Here is a 17108-nt window from a genome sequence, read left to right as displayed (position 1 = left end):
AAGTTTATAGAGGTTGTTCAGATTACCATCCACCATTATGCCCAGATATGTGAAGCCCATAGGCGACCATCTAAAAGGAAACTTGTGCTTGATGGTATGATGGTCAAAGACAGACAACGGTAAGATTTCGCTTTTATCAAAATTTACCTTATATCCAGAGAAAGAACTATAACACTGTAGTAGGATCTGCAAGTGAGAGAGGGAGTGTTCTGGGTTTGTTAGAAATAAGATAAGGTCGTCCGCAAAGAGTGATAATTTATGGGTATGGGGGCCCACCTCAAAGCCATGTATGTCAGGGCACGTTCTAATAGCCTCAGCCAACGGTTCGATGGCGAGGGCAAAGAGGTGGGGGCTAATTGGGCAACCTTGTCTGTTCCCCCTATAGAGAGGGAATGAGGAGGAAGTAATCCCATTGGTAGCAATCCTAGTTTAAGGAGATTTGTACAAACACGGTACCTAAACCAAACTTTTCCAAGACGCGAAAGAGGTATGGCCATTCAACCCTATCAAAGGCCTTTTCAGCGTCGAGGGAGACTGCGACACTAGGTATTTTGTTTTTGTCAGCAAGGTGAATTCTATCAAAGAACCTTCTGAGATTATTGGAGGACAATCTATTAATTATGAAGCCAGTCTGATCTGGGTTGACCAACAGGGGAAGACATGACTCCAGTCTCTTAGATAGCATCTTGGTGACCAGTTTACAATCTGTGTTAAGGAGAGAGATTGGTCTATAGGAGGCGCACTTTAGCGTGTTTTTCCCTTTCTTGTGTATTACAGTAATCACTGCTTGAGAGAAAGACTCTGGAAAGCAGTTGTCTTCCCTGGCTTTTTTAAGTACCTCCATAAGGTAGGGGACCAACAGCTCCCTAAATTCTTTATAGAACTCTGGAGGGAAGCCATCCTCCCCAGGAGATTTATTAGAAGGTAAGGATTTAATGGCCTCCAACAATTCAGGAACTGAGAAGTGTTCACTCAGGCGCTCGCTGTCTTCCCCTGACAGGCATGGGAGGTTGAGAGAGGAGAGAAAGGAGTCGATCTCTGATAGATCATCGCTTGATTGGGAAGTGTAGAGGTCTTCATAGTATTTCTTAAAAGTATTATTAATTTCAGTAGGGTCGAAAGATATCTCATTAGTAAGAGTTTCTATAGCATTAATTGTCCTCTTACTTTCCTCTGCTTTCAGTTGCCATGCCAATACTTTGTGAGCTTTCTCTCCAAGCTCGTAATAACGCTGTTTTGATTTAGTGATGGCCCTCTCAGCTTGATATCTGTTCAGAATATTATATTTCAGTTTTTTATTTACCAAAAGCCTGTATAGATCTTTAGTCGGGCCTCTTTGGTAGGTTTTCTCTAGCTCTGAGATTTCAGATTCAAGGGCACTCAGTTCCGCACCGTGTTTTCTCTTCAGCCCTTTAGTATAGGAAATTATCTGTCCCCTCAGATAGGCCTTCAATGTGTCCCAAAGAATGAAACTGTCAGGAGCGGAGGGTTTGTTTGTCAAAGTAAAAATATTGATCTGCTCTTTGATGAATGCACAAAATTCAGGTTGCTTTAGGAGTGTAGAATTTAGTCTCCATCTATATGCTCCATTTACCTTGGTAGGAATGGAGATTGATAATACCAGAGGAGAATGGTCACTAAGCAATCTGGGGAGATACTCGACATCTAACACTCTATGAAACAGTTGTGTCGATAGTAAAAAGTTATCTATGCGTGTGTGTGTCTTGTGTGGGTGTGAATAAAAAGAGTAGTCCCTATCCTGTGGGTGCAACTGTCTCCAGATGTCTAGTAAATTGAGATCTTTCATGAATGACATGGTGAGCTTGCCGGCTTTGGTAAGAAGTGAGGGTTTATCAGAGGACAAGAACTGTATCTAAACAAAAATTTAAATCTCCTCCAACCAGTAGCCATCCTGGTGGTGCTTGAGCGACCTGAAGGAAGACATTCTGAATAAACATATGGTCATCGAAGTTAGGAGCATAAATATTCAATAGGGTCCAAGACTCTGAAAACATATGCCCCTGCACCAAAACAAACCTGCCAGAGGGATCAGAGATGGTGTTGTTGACGCAGAAGGGGATGTGTCTACTTATCAAAATTGCAGTTCCTCTTGCTTTGGAGTTAAAAGAGGACGCAAAAACTTGTCCTACCCATTCCCTCTTCAATTTCTTGTGTTCAATACATGTGTTTCTTGTAAAAACACAATGTCAGCCTTTCATTTCTTAAACTTAAACTCTTTTCCTTTTAATCGGGCTGTTAAGACCTTTTACGTTGAATGTGACATATTTTAGTGGATTAAGCATAGGTTGGGTTTCAAATATGTAACTGAATGGAAATCTATCATATGTAGATAGTTAGGAAATGTTTAAACTTTGGTTTGAACACAGAAGTGACCTATGTGTCTCTTTAGGAAGGAAACAATAAACATAGAAAAAAGGGGGAAAAAATAAAGAATCCCACCCACCCCGATTGTCAGACTAAAACAACAATCCTAACAATCAAACATGAATACACTTGTAGAGATACGTTGCTGCTCGCTTTCCATCTTGCTCTTACTAGCTAAACCTTGGCGTAAACTAAAACCTGCGAGCTCTCTAAATTGAAAACAAACGTTGTGAATAGACATTTATGGCTGAATATTTACTGCCCAAGGTAAGGGCTGCTTGAGTCTCTTTTCGAAAGATTAACATAAATGAGGGGGAAAGCAGTGGGCCTAAACCCACTTATTTGCTTCGCCCAGTGGATATGGACTAAACCAAAATATACTCTCCTGTAAATGTAATAGAACTCACACCGGAAAGAAACGGTTAGTTGAAAATGTGCAAATCAATTATAGCGACCGGAGGATATCAGCGGTTCAGTCCGGATAAGAGAAAACAAACAAACTGCATCTTATCCCCCAGATAGACCGTCCTGGCTCAGACGTTGTTCAGTTCTTTGAGAAAAGTGTACACTTCTCCCGGTGTGTTGAAGAGATGGCTTCGGCCTTTGTACTGAACTTTCATCTGCGCAGGGTGGATGAGGTAGCCGGTGATGTTCTTCTCCTTCAGTGCTTTGGCGGCAGGTCTGAACTGCTTGCGACGTCTGGCGAGATCCGCGCTCATATCCGGGAAAAGGCTGACCCTCTTGCCATCGATGGTGATGTCCCCTTTGGCTCTTGCGAGTTGCAGTATCTTCTCTCTGTCTTGGAAACGGAGGAACCTGATCAGGACGGCCCGTGAGGGCTCATCTGGCCAGGGTTTCGGCGCTGATGTTCTGTGGGCGCGTTCGATTTCCAGTGGCTTGGTGAAGTTGATTATGCCATAGGACATCCGGGATCCATTGAGTGAAGAAACGGACCGGGTCACGGCCCTCGCTGTCCTCTTTCAATCCCACCACACGGATATTACTACGTCTGCTCTGGTTCTCCATCTGATCTACCTTGTTTTTGAGGTAGGCATTGTCCTTTTGCAGTTGTATCAAGACCTGGTCATGTCGAGCGATGGTATCTTCAACTGTGCTAATGCGCAACTCTGCCTCAGTCGTTCTCAAAAGGAGATCATTCATGGAGGATTTCAGGTCGTCAATGGAAGAATGGAGTTCAGCCGATTTCTTATCAATTTTCATAGAAAGACCTTTGTTACCATCCTGAATTTCCCGGAGGAGAGTAGCCAGCATGTCGGCAGGCTCGCAAGAGGCTGGAACTGTCGTCTGAGTTATGAGGGCTAATGCTAATCTTGCTAGCTGTAGCGTTGTCGTTATCTTGGGAATCAACAACGTTTTGGTCGTCCTTCTTGCCTCTCGGTCGGAGGTCCATGGCTCCAATTTATCAGCCGATGTTAGAATATTGTTTCAACGTTGTTATTTAGGTAATAATAGAATAACTTTGAAGAGCTCGGTTTGTCAATGTCTGCTCAGCTCCGCGGCATCACGTGCTCCCCTAATTGACCTTCTTGCAGTTCCTACCGCTTCCACTGGATGTCAACAGTCTTTAGAAATTAGTTGAGGGTTTTTCCTTTGTGTAATGATGAAGTACGGCCATTTTGAATCAGGGTCACTTGAAGTGTCCTGTTAGAGGCGCGTGACCAGAAAGCATGCTACAGATTGTTTTAATCCTGTATTGAACACAGATCATCCCGTCTTCAATTTTATCGATTATTTACGTAAAAAAATACCTAAAGTTTTATTACAAAAGTAGTTTGAAATGTTTTGGCAAAGTTTACAGGTAACTTTTGAGATATTTTGTAGTCATGTTTCACGAGTTGGAACCGGTGTTTTTCTGGATCAAACGCGCCAAATAAATTGACATTTTGGATATATATCGACGGAATTAATCGAACAAAAGGACCATTTGTGATGTTTATGGGACATATTGGAGTGCCAACAACAGAAGCTCGTCAAAGGTAAGGCATGAATTATATTTTTATTTCTGCATTTTGTGTCGCGCCTGCAGGGTTGAAATATGTTTATCTCTCTTTGTTTACAATGGTGCTAACTCAGATAATAGCATCGTTTGCTTTCGCCAAAAAGCCTATTTGAATTCTGACATGTTGGCTGGATTACACTTTGAAGATTTTTCGTTCACAGATTAAACTGCCTCGTACTCAATTCTTGCTCGTACAATATGCATATTATTATTACTATTGGATAGAAAACACTCTCTAGTTTCTAAAACCGTTTGAATTATTTCTCTGAGTGAAACAGAACTCATTCTGCAGCTCACTTCCTGTCAAGAAGTGAGATTTCTGAAATTGAGGTCTCTGTTCCAGGGTCGGTTTATAAATTCCCTTATAAGCTATGGGGCTACATGCACTGCATACGCCTTCCCCTAGATGTCAGTAAGCGGTGAGACTTTGAATGGAGCGGATAGCACCATCTGGGGGAGTATAAAACCTCTTGGAACGGAAGTACCGACCTTTTCGACGAGGCGCCTGACGCATGAGCTACACCGGCATGGCGTCTTCAAAAGCTTTCAGTTTAGCAGTTCTATATCTCCGGCTCTGATTTAATTTGTTTTTTGTCTTAAAAACTTCATAAGGTAGTTAATTTAAACCGACTTATAGCAGTTTATTGCGATTTTCTGGAGTTTCTTTGTCAGGCGTTATCACGAGTTGGGCACCTCTCCGGTACATCGGCGTTAGCAGCTAATTTCTACAGGAGTAGAGGACATCTTTCAACCAAAAGACGATTGTTCTGGACAAAGGACCACTTGCCCAAGATTCTGATGGAAGATCATCCAAAAGTAAGAGCTATTTATGATGTTAATTCGTATATCTGTGGAAAGATGTAAAATTATTAGTCCGCCATTGATTTAGGCATGGTCTCGCTGTAACGCACGCTGAATGTCGAGTAACGTTAATTAAAAAAATCTAACAGCGGTTGCATTAAGAACTAATGTGTCTTTCATTTGCTGTCCAACCTGTATTTTTTAGTCAAGTTTACGATTAGTTATCGATTAGATTAGGTGCCTCTCCAAGATGGCGCCGGCCAGATTGCCTGAAATGTTGCTACTAATCACATTGTATAACCACGATTTGTGCTGCTAAATATGCACATTTTTGAACAAAACCTATATGCATTGTGTAATATGATGTTACAGGACTGTCATCTGATGAAGTATATCAAGGTTAGTCAAAAATTATATATCTTTTGCTGGATTGTTACGATCGCTAACCTTTGCTACTGGTAAACGGCTTGTGTTTCCGGCTATTGTGGTAAGCTAATATAATGCTAAATTGTGTTTTCGCTGTAAAACACTTAAAAAATCTGAAATATTGGCTGGATTCACAAGATGTTGGTCTTTCATTTGCTGTACGCTGTGTATTTTTCAGAAATGTTTTATGATGAGTATTTCGGTATTTGACTTTGGTCTCTGTAATTATTCTGGCTGCTTCGGCACTATTTCAGATTGCAGCTGCAATGTAGAACTGTGATTTATACCTGAAATATGCACATTTTTCTAAAAAAACATATGCTATACAATAAATATGTTATCAGACTGTCATCTGATGAAGTTGTTTCCTGGTTAGTGGCTATATATATCTTTATTTGGTCGAAATTGTGATAGCTACCTATGCAGGAAAAAAATGGTGGGAAAAAAAGTTGTGTCTTTTGCTATCGTGGTTAGCTAATAGATTTACATATTGTGTCTTCCCTGTAAAACATTTTAAAAATCAGAAATGATGGCTGGATTCACAAGATCTGTATCTTTCATCTGGTGTCTTGGACTTGTGATTTAATGATATTTAGATGCTAGTATTTACTTGTGACGCTATGCTAGGCTATGCTAGTCAGCTTTTTTACTGTGGGGGGTGCTCCCGGATCCGGGATTGGGACCAATTAGAAGTTAATGAAAGTTTGATTTTTATAGTATTTTATTTTAATTTGGCGCGCTGCATTTTCTCTGGCTTTTGGCCAAGTGAGACAGTAGCGTCCCGCCCAAACTCAGATTTTTGGATATAAATATGAACTTTACCGAACAAAACATACATGTATTGTGTAACATGAAGTCCTATGAGTGTCATCTGATGAAGATCATCAAAGGTTAGTGATTAATTTTAACTCTATTTCTGCTTTTTGTTACTCCTCTCTTTGGCTGGAAAAATGGCTGTGTTTTTCTGTGGCTATGTACTGAGCCAACATAATCGCAAGGTATGCTTTCGCCGTAAATCCTTTTTGAAATCAGACACTTTGGCTGGATTAACGAGAAGTTTATCTTTAAAATGGTGTATAATACTTGTATGTTTGAGGAATTTTAATTATGAGATTTCTGTTGTTTTGAATTTGGCGCCCTGCAATTTCACTGGCTGTTGGTTAGGTGGGACGCTACCGTCCCACATATCCCAGAGAAGTTAAGACGCTATGAGGCTTCATAAGAGATGATACACCCTTACCATCACGATATGTCTATAGTGCATGGAGTGCCTCTGTAGTAGGGCTCTGATGTAAATTGTACATGATTGATTTCTATGGGGAATATCTGAGTCTGTGCTTTACCTGCCCTTCCTCTGCAGAGAACTGGCCTTGGAGATCCACACCATCTTTAGCATGGTCACGTTGTTCAGGGCATCAAAGGACTTCTGTGATGGGGAAACAATCACATATCAAGATTTGCTATTCCGTCGGGGGAGGGGTGCAGTAGACTCTTGTTTTCAAAGTAATCCTAACCTCTTTAACTTTTCCTGCGTCGATGACAAACACCACATCGTTGACGGTAATACTCGTCTCTGCGATGTTGGTGGAGAGAATCTGAGGAAGAGAGGAAAAGACTTGATGTCTGAACAAGAAGATGGTATTTTGCTTCAAGGAACACTTTGGGCCCCAGAAGTTTCTTTGTGAAACTGTTCTTTTGTGTGATAGTCAGCACAGCCGATGTAAAAATATACTCACTATTTTCCGGACCCCAGCAGGGGTGTTCTTCAGCACTTTCTTCTGATCGGAGGTCTGCATGTTGGAGTGGAGTGTGAAGACCTGGTATCTATAATGAAACACACAGATCTGAGGTTCTAGATATGGTTCAGACAGTACAAAAATAGAAAATCTCTTCATTGTCTCTTCCAAATAATCTATATTTCTTCTATAAAAAATATATTTTGCCATTTTTGTCAATATAATGATGCTTCCTAATCTGACTTGCAAATGTGTACATTTACATTTGGGTTGCGTATGCAGGAACATGAAGTAACATCATGGAAGTGAGCATCAAATTAGAACAATAATTGTGAATAGACTGATCAGAATAAGACACAAATAGACAAGAGCTATGTTGAAATACTGATGGCCCAATTAAACTATGTTGAGAGGGACACGTTGCTCTCGCCACTCATTATACTGATGGTACCTTTGGGAGTGGTCTGCAAATCTTTTATCGTCGTACAGGATACGGTCCCTCAGACCCACTATTTCATCGTATCCGGGGAGGAAGATCAACACCGCACCTGACATGAAAAGATTTGAAATCAAATCAAACTACATGTTCAATACAATCAAGGGAAAAATGTACACTGCCACGTCGAGAGGTGGGATATAAGGACTTGCCTAGTTAAATAAAGGTTAATTTTAAAAAATTTAACATTTAAAAAAGGATCTAGCTACATTTTTGTCATTGCCCTGTTCTGTTCAATGTTCTCTACCTATATAGTACTCTAAATACCCAAATTCATGTTGTTAAGTTCAATAGAATAGAAGATAAAAATTGCTGACACCATTCAAAACAATAAGGGTTTGGAACTTTAAAGCCAATTAGCTCAGAATTATCTTTTTGCAGATAGAACCTTAGAACACCAAGCTCTCGACTTTGGGTCAAACAATTAGAAAAGTTTTAAAAATACAATACCATTCAGTAGTCACTAGATAAGACTATCAAGTAGTCGTTAGATAACACTCGTCAAGTAGTCACCACACAAGACTATCTGTAGTCACCTACAGAAGACTATCAAGTAGTCACTAGACAAGACAATCTCTCACCTTCCTCAGAGCTGGTGCAGATGTTTTGCAGCAGGTGCATGATGAGGTCCAGGTCCACCCTCTCGTCATCAAAGCTGTGGTGGTATTCCTTGAGAAGCTCCTGGTCCTCCGGGCTCATCTCTGTGGTGGCTGCCTGCACCAGGGACCACTCGTCCAGCTTCCCCGCCTCCAGGGATGAGCTGCCAAGGAAGGGAGTATTTCTGTTATCATCCTCAAACAAAGGCAGGGTTTTCACATATAGCCATTCATAACAATGATACAGTGATAAATGGTGCTCTTACAGGTAGGAATCTAGTAGGTCCACCACCTCTGCCTGCTGGAAGTGCTTGGCCCAGTCCAGTACTGTCCTGAAACGAACCAAATACTGATCAATATTTCAGACTCATTCATGGTGTATAGAGTAAATTAAAAGAGGATGCATTTATACAGTTATTCAAAGAACCCTTACCAGCCATTGGAGGCCTTGATTCTGACGCTGGCTCCCATACTAAGCAGCTGCTCAATCTGACTGAGGAAGCCTCGACCTGCTGCCACCATGAGGGGAGTGGCGCTTGTCTCACTGTGCATGTAGTCCACTGAGAAGCAGGAGGAGGACATATCAGGCTTGGAACTACTGGGAATATTACTCTCAACTCTTGGGATTACATTTTTTTTTATTTATTACATTTTTGATTATGTTGGTGTCATCATTTCATACACAAATAAAATAGAGATACAAGAGTAAACTGGGGCACATAGGTTTTGTATGCGTCCTTAACTATCTTACCGCTGACGTTCTCACTAAGGATGAGATTGAAGAGCTGGATGAAGGCATCAGCGTCCTGGTTGAGGAAGATGTCTGAGATGCAGGCATCCATCTCCTTCAGCAGCCACGGGTCCAATGACGCCACATCTTTCTCATTCTGAAACAACACATCCTGTATCAGACTGATAGCAAACCCAGTGCCACTTAGTAAGAACCAGGAAATAATATCCCCTGTGACATTGGTGAACTCAATCATGAGGTGCAATAATAATTAGTGGCATCTCTTCAGCCCATTCAGAGTACATTCTGAAAATAACTGAAGCAACTGGGAGAAAATAACATAGAAAACTAGGATATTGAGAAATGAGCATGGCCCCCATATCCAACCCAAACTAACTGTTGTTCTCACCAGCTGGTTGAAGACACTGTCCCCTCCATCATCCAGCAGGTCGTTCTCCTGGAGGACACAGGAGGCTGAGGTCTTATCCCTCTGGGGCTCCTGGCGGGAGCCGCCCTCCTGGACCTTACACCACTCTGTCAGGGACGTCTGCTGCTTCTCCTCTGCCAGGGACAACACACACATGCACTTGTTCAGTCTGGGAGACATTGGACATGAGTCCAAAACAGTGTTCAGAAATCAAAATGGAAATCAAGCAAACCAGGATTAAGAGAAGGTTGGTAGTTACCCCTCTGAATCTCCTTTTTGTATTTCATCATGTCTTTGTTTGCATAACCCGTTGTCTTCAAGATGTCTTCCAGGAAGAGTTGCTTCACCTCAAATGGTCTTCCTTTGACTAGATCAAAAAAGTATTCTTACTTTGCCATTTATTAATTTAATTTAAGAAATCAGTGCTTGCAGGACCAGTCATGACAAGCATTAGCCCTATCCATACAGATGTCTTTCCCTGCAATTACCTGGCTTTTGCAGGTAACGGTTTCACTGATGAATCCCGGTCCCAATTTCAGATGAGTATATTAGGTGATTCTGTAGTGATTTCTGTACTCTCCTCTCTGTATGTGGCTTATCCAAACAGACGGGGTTGACTTACTGTGGATGACGGGACAGGAGCTGAAGTAGCGGAGGAACAGCTCCACGTCCAGGGCAGCGCTGGACAGGATGAGCTTCAGATTTGGCATCGTCTGGAGCATGTCCCTCATCTTGATCAGCAGGAAGTCACTTAGGCCGTCCCGCTCGTGAACCTCGTCCTGATTGGACAAGAGGCATGAAGTATCATATTGACGTGCATTCATACAGTAAAAGCTGTGAACTATAACAAAAGGGTCACAGTAACTTTTACTCACCACAATGACATGAGTAACAGTGGACATTGTGGCGTCTCCAGCCATCAGTGTTCTCAGCAGGACTCCGCTGGTGCAGAAGGTCAGCAGCGTCTTAGGAGAAACTCTGAGGGGGCAAACAAATCAAATCAAATTTTATTTGTCACATGCGCCAAATACAACAGGTGTAAACCTTACCATGAAATGCTTACTTACAAGCCCTCAACCAACAATGCAGTTCAAGAAATAGAGTTAAGAAAATATTTGCTAAATAAACTAAAGTAAAAAATCTAACAAAAATAAACACAAGATTACATAACAATAACGAGGCTATATAGAGGGGTACCGGTACCGAGTCAATGTGCGGGGGTACAGGTTAGTCGAGGTAATTTGTACAGGGGTAAAGTGACTATGCATAGATAATAAACAGCGAGTAACAGCAGTGTAAAAACAAAGGGGAGGGGTACCACCTGCCGTGCGGTAGCAGAGAGGACAGTCTATGACATGGGTGACTTGAGTCTTTGACCATTTTTTGGGCCTTCCTCTGACACCGCCTAGTATATAGGTCCTGGATGGCAGGAAGCTTGGTCCAAGTGATGTATTGGGCCGTACGCACTACCTTCTGTAGCGCCTTACAGTCGGATGCCGAGGAGTTGCCATACCAGGCGGTGATGCAACCGGTCAGAATGCTCTCGATGTTGCAGCTGTAGAACTTTTTGAGGATCTGGGGACCCATGCCAAATCTTTTCAGTCTCCTGAGGGGGAAAATGTGTTGTTGTGCCCTCTTCATGACTGTTTTGAAACTCTCGACCCATTCCACTACAGCCCCGTTTATGTTAATAGGGGCCTGTCTGGCCTTCCTTTTCCTGTAGTCCACGATCATCTCCTTGGTCTTGCTCACATTGAGGGAGAGGTTGTTGTCCTGGCATCACACTGCCAGGTCTCTGACCTCCTCACTATAGACGGTCTCATTGTTGTCGGTGATCAGGCCTACCACTGTTATGTCGTCAGCATCATCAGGAAGTCCAGGATCCAGTTGCAGAGGGAGGTGTTTAGTCCCAGAGTCCTTAGCTTAGTGATGAGATTTAATTAATTTCCGCACAGTAGCCCAGTGAACGTAGACAGAGTTAGTGCCTCCCTTCCTCCCTCGCTCTCCTCCTACCTGCTCTCCAGGCGGATCTGGTAGCCAATGGTCTGACCGATGCTCTCCCCTCTCTCTGCTGCAACCCGCTCCGCCACAGCGATGGCAGCCAGACGCCGGGGCTGCGTGCAGAAGATACGACAGGGGATCCCATTTCGGCTGCAGTCGTCCAGGAGGAACTGTGGGATCTGGAATGGCAAAACACTTCCCAATTACTTTCTAGCTGATCAGGAACTTACAAATGTAATACCTTTATCATACCAATGCAAAACCTTTGTAGAGCATAAGAACAGCACAATCCCATATTTGGACAGTGACGTAAAACGTTTCTCCCCCTCACCTGTGTAGTTTTCCCCGAGCCGGTCTCCCCCACCACTAGGACCACACGGTTGTCTTTGATGACCTGGACAATCTCCTCCTGGCGCTCGTACACAGGCAGTGAGCGGCGGAAGAAGTCTAGCTCAGACGGGCCCCTCCTCTTGGGCACCTGGGGGATGCCATTGTTGAGCCGCCCGCTGGTCCTGTTCTTGTCACGGCTGCTCTCTGGTGGAGAAAAAAAAGAGGGGCAGGGGAATGTTTATACTTTGTATTGTCAATACATATTGTTAACACCTTGATAGTTTATTCATTCATTAGTACATTGACATTAAAAACCTAAAGTTTGGCAAGGTCTCCCATTGATATCAATGCATTATTAACCCTGAGATGTAACTGCGACTCACCAGCCTCCATGGCCACAGACAGGCCTCTCTCAGTGTGAGGCAGTAGGTCTCTGCACTCCTTGTTGGTGATGGGGAACCTCTGCAGCAAGCTGCGCACCACATGCTTGGAATTGTGGGAAAGGTTGAAAGTCATGACGGACTGGGCCGTCTCTGAGCCATCCTTCTTTCTGATAGTGAGGGTGCGGCTTGATCCTTTTCTGAAAATGAATGAAATAGGCTGTTAGGCTTGAAGCACAGCACACTAGTAAACCTGAGGGAGGCTTTTAGGGAGTTAGAACTTACGCTACAATGGCGGGGAGGGATACACAAACTGTTCTACTCAAGTTCCGCTTGAACACTGAGTGTATAAAACATGCTCTTTCCATAACATAGACTGACAAGGTGAATCCAGGTGAAAGCTATTATCCCTTATTGATGTCACTTGTTAAATCCACTTCAATCAATGTAGATGAAGGGGAGGAGACAGGTTAATGGATTTTTAAGCCTTTATGACAATTGAGACATGGATTGTGTATGTGTGCCACTCAGAGGGTGAATGGGCAAGACAAAATATTGTAGTGCCTTTGAACGGGGTATGATAGTAGGTGCCAGGTTTGAGTGCGTCAAGAACTGCAATGATGCTGGGTTTTTCCACACAACAGTTTCCCATGTGTATCAATAATGGTCCACCACCCACAGGACATCCAATCAACTTGACATAACTGTGGGAAGCATTGGAGTCAACATGGGCCAGCATCCTTGTGGAATGCTTTTGACACCTTGTAGGTCCATGTCCCGACGAATTGAGGCTGTACTGACAGAAAAAGGTGGTGCAACTCAATATTAGGAAGGTTTTTGTAATGTTTTGTACACTCAGTGTATATGGGAGTATCTTAGATTGACCTAAAGACTATAGACGGGTTGGCTGACAACATTACCAAAAACATTATACGCACGCATTGATGTGGCCAGAAGCCGTGTGTTTGTTATGATTATGAACGGTCAGATAGCTAGCAACAATGACAATAAGCTGCTATGTGGGGAATCATAGGTGGCTCGTTTCAGCTCATTGTATCTTGTTATTGATATCATGTCTTGTTTTGACTGATTTCATGTCAATGCTAATATGGCAAAAATTCAGTAGTTAACTATCAACTCTAACCATGTATTTGAGAGACAACAAGTGCTCATTGTGCAAATGTATTTATGTTTTCAATAAACATGGAGCCAAAATATAGTTTACATGTTGTCAACAATTTAAGACAACCTCGTCTGTTAAGCCCCATAGTTGCGCACAAGTCGGTTTTGTTGCTAAACAACTAACCTGGCTATGGGCTCTGATATCCCTCATATCAATTTGGATAGCTCACCCTCTGCTTTTAGAGATATATCCCAGGGACTGCGCAAAGCGATGGATGAAGGCCCTCTCAGTACTGGACAGGGAGGAAGGAAACTCAATTTCTGTAAAAAAAAGAATATGTATAATACATAATATAATACACATTTCTCCACGAATCATCACTTCATCAGCATGAGTAGAAGGACCATTTTCTCTTACCTTTTTGCTCACTGTACTGAAACCTTTCAAGGGAGATGTTCACAGCAATCTTAACTTCTTCATCGATGCGTATGTCTTTCAGCCCTTTGCCCCTGGGCCCTCCACTACCAGAGTGTTTGGAGTGGCCCATGGCAGGCTTGGGGGAGGCAGTACTGGGACGTGACATGATGCACTGTAGAACACAAGAGTTCATCAAATGTAGCTAATGAGCAACCTACTTTACAACAATACATTGCAATCTCTCTAGATGACTGTCACATGTTACTTGAACTAACTAGAGACAAAGGGTAGAGTGTCATTTCAGGAAGCCATGACACCTACCATCTCAGATTGTTCTGAAATGGTTTCTGCAGAAAGATTAGCATTCCTTTAAAATTATTTTGTTTAAATATAATTTGAACTCTGAGAAATTAAGCTAATTGATTGCACCTAAATTGGCCCTTTTACTTTATAGGATTCACATAATTTTAAATGAATATAGTACCTAACATCCGATTTGGACCAAACGTCATGCTACCAATGAGTGAGACATGAGGAATCCAAAGAAATGGTCAAAAGCAACCTACGGACCGCCCACACCATGCCCACCCCAATGGCCAGTATACAGTATCAGTTCCCGATGTCTGACAAGTAGTATGAAGCTGCAGCTAGAAGTATTGTTTCTTCATACTAAGTAATGCACAGAAGGGTGCTGGGGGGAGGATGGCTCATAATAATGGCTATAATGGAGTGAATGGAATTGTATCAAACACATGCAAACCATATGTTTGCTACCATCCCATTTATTCCGTTCCAGCCATTACTATGAGCCTGTTCTCCCCAATGAAGGTGCCACCAGCCAGCAGTAAATTTGGTGATGGTTATTTCCCCCTGTTCAGAGAAATTAGTCATTGAAGTTAATGCACCATCATACAACCTGATATTACCAGGTATTATTAACCACTAGACAGTGCTGTTCCTGCTCTTTGTTGAAAAAAGTGTGATGAATCCCCCTCCCCCTCAATGTTAATTCAAGACAGAACATTCAAATTATAATGATTTATAAACGTGGGGGAAGAATTCAAGTTAGAACATTTTATTTGCCCAAACACATCATAAGAAAACAAATAACAGCATTGAGGACTTCTCATTCCTCATTTCATACTTTCACTTTCTTTCTTTCGTCAGTGCATCTTCTATTGCAGTGATGTCGCTACATCCCAAATGATTGCAGTGGTTGGTGCCTTATATCCCATTTATGCTTGATCCGAAAATGTGGTCGGAGTCTTCGTTTGGAAGGTGTGACGTAATTGAGTAGCCTCTGGAGGCATGAAGAGGCAAAATCAAGCTCCGTACCGCATCGCTGTGCACCTCTCAAATTTACTAACAATGCGGAGGGCTCCATATAACTCCGCATTGACATAATTAGTTTATATTTATTTTTATTTTACCTTTATTTAACTAGGCAAGTCAGTTAATAAGAACAAATTCTTATTTTCAATGGCGGCCTAGGAACAGTAGGTCGGGGCGGAACCTCCTGTATAAAACACAAACTCAATTCCTTGACAACTTTCTTCACAATAGCTCTGCTCTGCTAAGCACAAGAAGTATGAAAGCCCTGAAGTCTGCATTACAGTAAATGCTGTATGGCCTCGTCAGACGTCGGATTGACCATGCAGAGCCTTTTAATGGTGCAGCTGATTTCCCAGACGACTCAAACTGAATTCTTCCGGTGCTCTGTTCGCTACATACTTCAGTCAGACTGCCATCGTTGAAGTCGTTTGTGGTGACAAGGGGCGTTGTACAAAACAAAGTCATCAACTATTGGATCATCTCTAACAAATCAGAGGATCAAAGCCAATTAACATTTTTCTAAATGCCGCTTTACCCATGTGTGTTCTGGCTCTAGCCCAACCCATCGATTTTTGAGACCAATCAGAGCGGTTAGAATGTGTTTGCGTTCTAGAAATTGTCTGGGAGGTACTCAGATCCAGACTCTTCGCGGAAAAGAAAGTAACGTCCGTGGGCCTGGCGTAGCGTTTGGCCGGAGCAAGGAGTTTGGGTAGCCAGGCAGATAATGCTTGTTTTTGGTACATAACGTTTCCACTCGGTTTCGCCAAGAAAATGACCTTGCTGGATAACTTGGATGTATGAATTTCACATTTACGTCCATGCTTCCATCCGTGTCCACTCTGTTTCGCCAAGAAAATGACATTGCTGGATAACTTGGATGCATGAATTTCACATTTACGTCCATGCTTCCATCATCCACAGCATCTGCAATTCCAATCCAGTACTCACCATCATAGCAGCAAACTAGAAAATCAAATGCTTACACATTACACATTGAGAGTCTTCAAAGTAGCAACCCGTTGCCTTGATGACAGCATTGCACACTCTTGGCATTCACAAGGGGGCGGAAGGTAGCCTAGTGGATAGAGCATTGAGCCAGTAACCGAAAGGTTGCTGGATCGAACCCCCGAGCTGACAAGGTAAAAATCGTTCTGTCCCTGAACAAGGCTGTTCCCCGGTAGGCCGTCATTGTAAATAAGAATTTGTTCTTAACTATTTAAATAAAGGTATACATATAAAGTAGTTACAATAGCTAGCAAACTGTTAGCTAGCCATCACCTGAGCCGTGTAGCTTACTAGTTATAGGTAAAATAGCTCGTGACAATTGTGTTAATTTAGCTGACGTTAGCGAACTACAGCACCTAGTATATCAGAAATATAACTAGCAATAGTTAGCTAGCCACTAGCTGCAAGCAAAAAACAAGCTAGCTAGCTATCGTTAGCCAGTTAATATAGTTATAGCTACAGAGATATAACAAACGTGTCATTGAGCTTTATCCATTATTTAGTAAATTATAGATGCATCTCATAATGTTTTAACTGTAAGTAACATGTAACTAGCTAGGTAATACCTTTTTCTATGTCAGATTCCCGCTCGTGCGCCTGCAGAAGTTCGCAAACACTGCATTGATGATACATCACAGACACCGCTAAGGGGTGCGTCTCAATAAGTTGGGCATCCTCAACTCCTTCCACTACTTCGTCTGTAAAACGTTCCAGTTATGATTTTAGAACAAGCCTGGACTTGTCTAGTCCGTAAACTGTATTATGTCACTGTCAATGCCAGAAGCAACCCATACTTACAAGGGAAACACTTTTCACGCCATTTCGATAACGAAGTAATTTCTTCGTAGCAGGTTAGGAGAACGTATGCAGCAGGTTGGGAGAATGAGCGTAGCAGGTTATTAG

General features: G+C 42.4%; 1 protein-coding gene across 1 annotated transcript in view; it reads right to left on the bottom strand.

The window, feature by feature from the left end:
• Window positions 1-17108, bottom strand: part of LOC139543969 (3'-5' RNA helicase YTHDC2-like) — a 42505-nt gene extending 25397 nt beyond the window's left edge. Inside the window, exons 1-18 of the mRNA XM_071350576.1 lie at window positions 16772-17108; window positions 13869-14040; window positions 13681-13771; window positions 12332-12528; window positions 11950-12152; window positions 11631-11797; window positions 10493-10595; window positions 10240-10396; window positions 9877-9984; window positions 9600-9751; window positions 9212-9347; window positions 8894-9020; window positions 8727-8792; window positions 8446-8624; window positions 7820-7916; window positions 7369-7456; window positions 7147-7227; window positions 6976-7058 (exon numbers count right to left, since the gene is read on the bottom strand). Of these exons, the coding sequence (XP_071206677.1) occupies window positions 6976-7058; window positions 7147-7227; window positions 7369-7456; window positions 7820-7916; window positions 8446-8624; window positions 8727-8792; window positions 8894-9020; window positions 9212-9347; window positions 9600-9751; window positions 9877-9984; window positions 10240-10396; window positions 10493-10595; window positions 11631-11797; window positions 11950-12152; window positions 12332-12528; window positions 13681-13771; window positions 13869-14034 (2201 nt within the window). The 5' untranslated portion in view covers window positions 14035-14040; window positions 16772-17108. The remainder of the gene's footprint in view (window positions 1-6975; window positions 7059-7146; window positions 7228-7368; window positions 7457-7819; window positions 7917-8445; window positions 8625-8726; window positions 8793-8893; window positions 9021-9211; window positions 9348-9599; window positions 9752-9876; window positions 9985-10239; window positions 10397-10492; window positions 10596-11630; window positions 11798-11949; window positions 12153-12331; window positions 12529-13680; window positions 13772-13868; window positions 14041-16771) is intronic.

The sequence above is a fragment of the Salvelinus alpinus genome, chromosome 18 (assembly GCF_045679555.1).
Source record: "Salvelinus alpinus chromosome 18, SLU_Salpinus.1, whole genome shotgun sequence".
Taxonomy (NCBI): Eukaryota; Metazoa; Chordata; class Actinopteri; order Salmoniformes; family Salmonidae; genus Salvelinus; species Salvelinus alpinus.
Note: the sequence above shows the minus strand (reverse complement) of the source record. Positions and strands in the feature narration are given on the sequence as shown.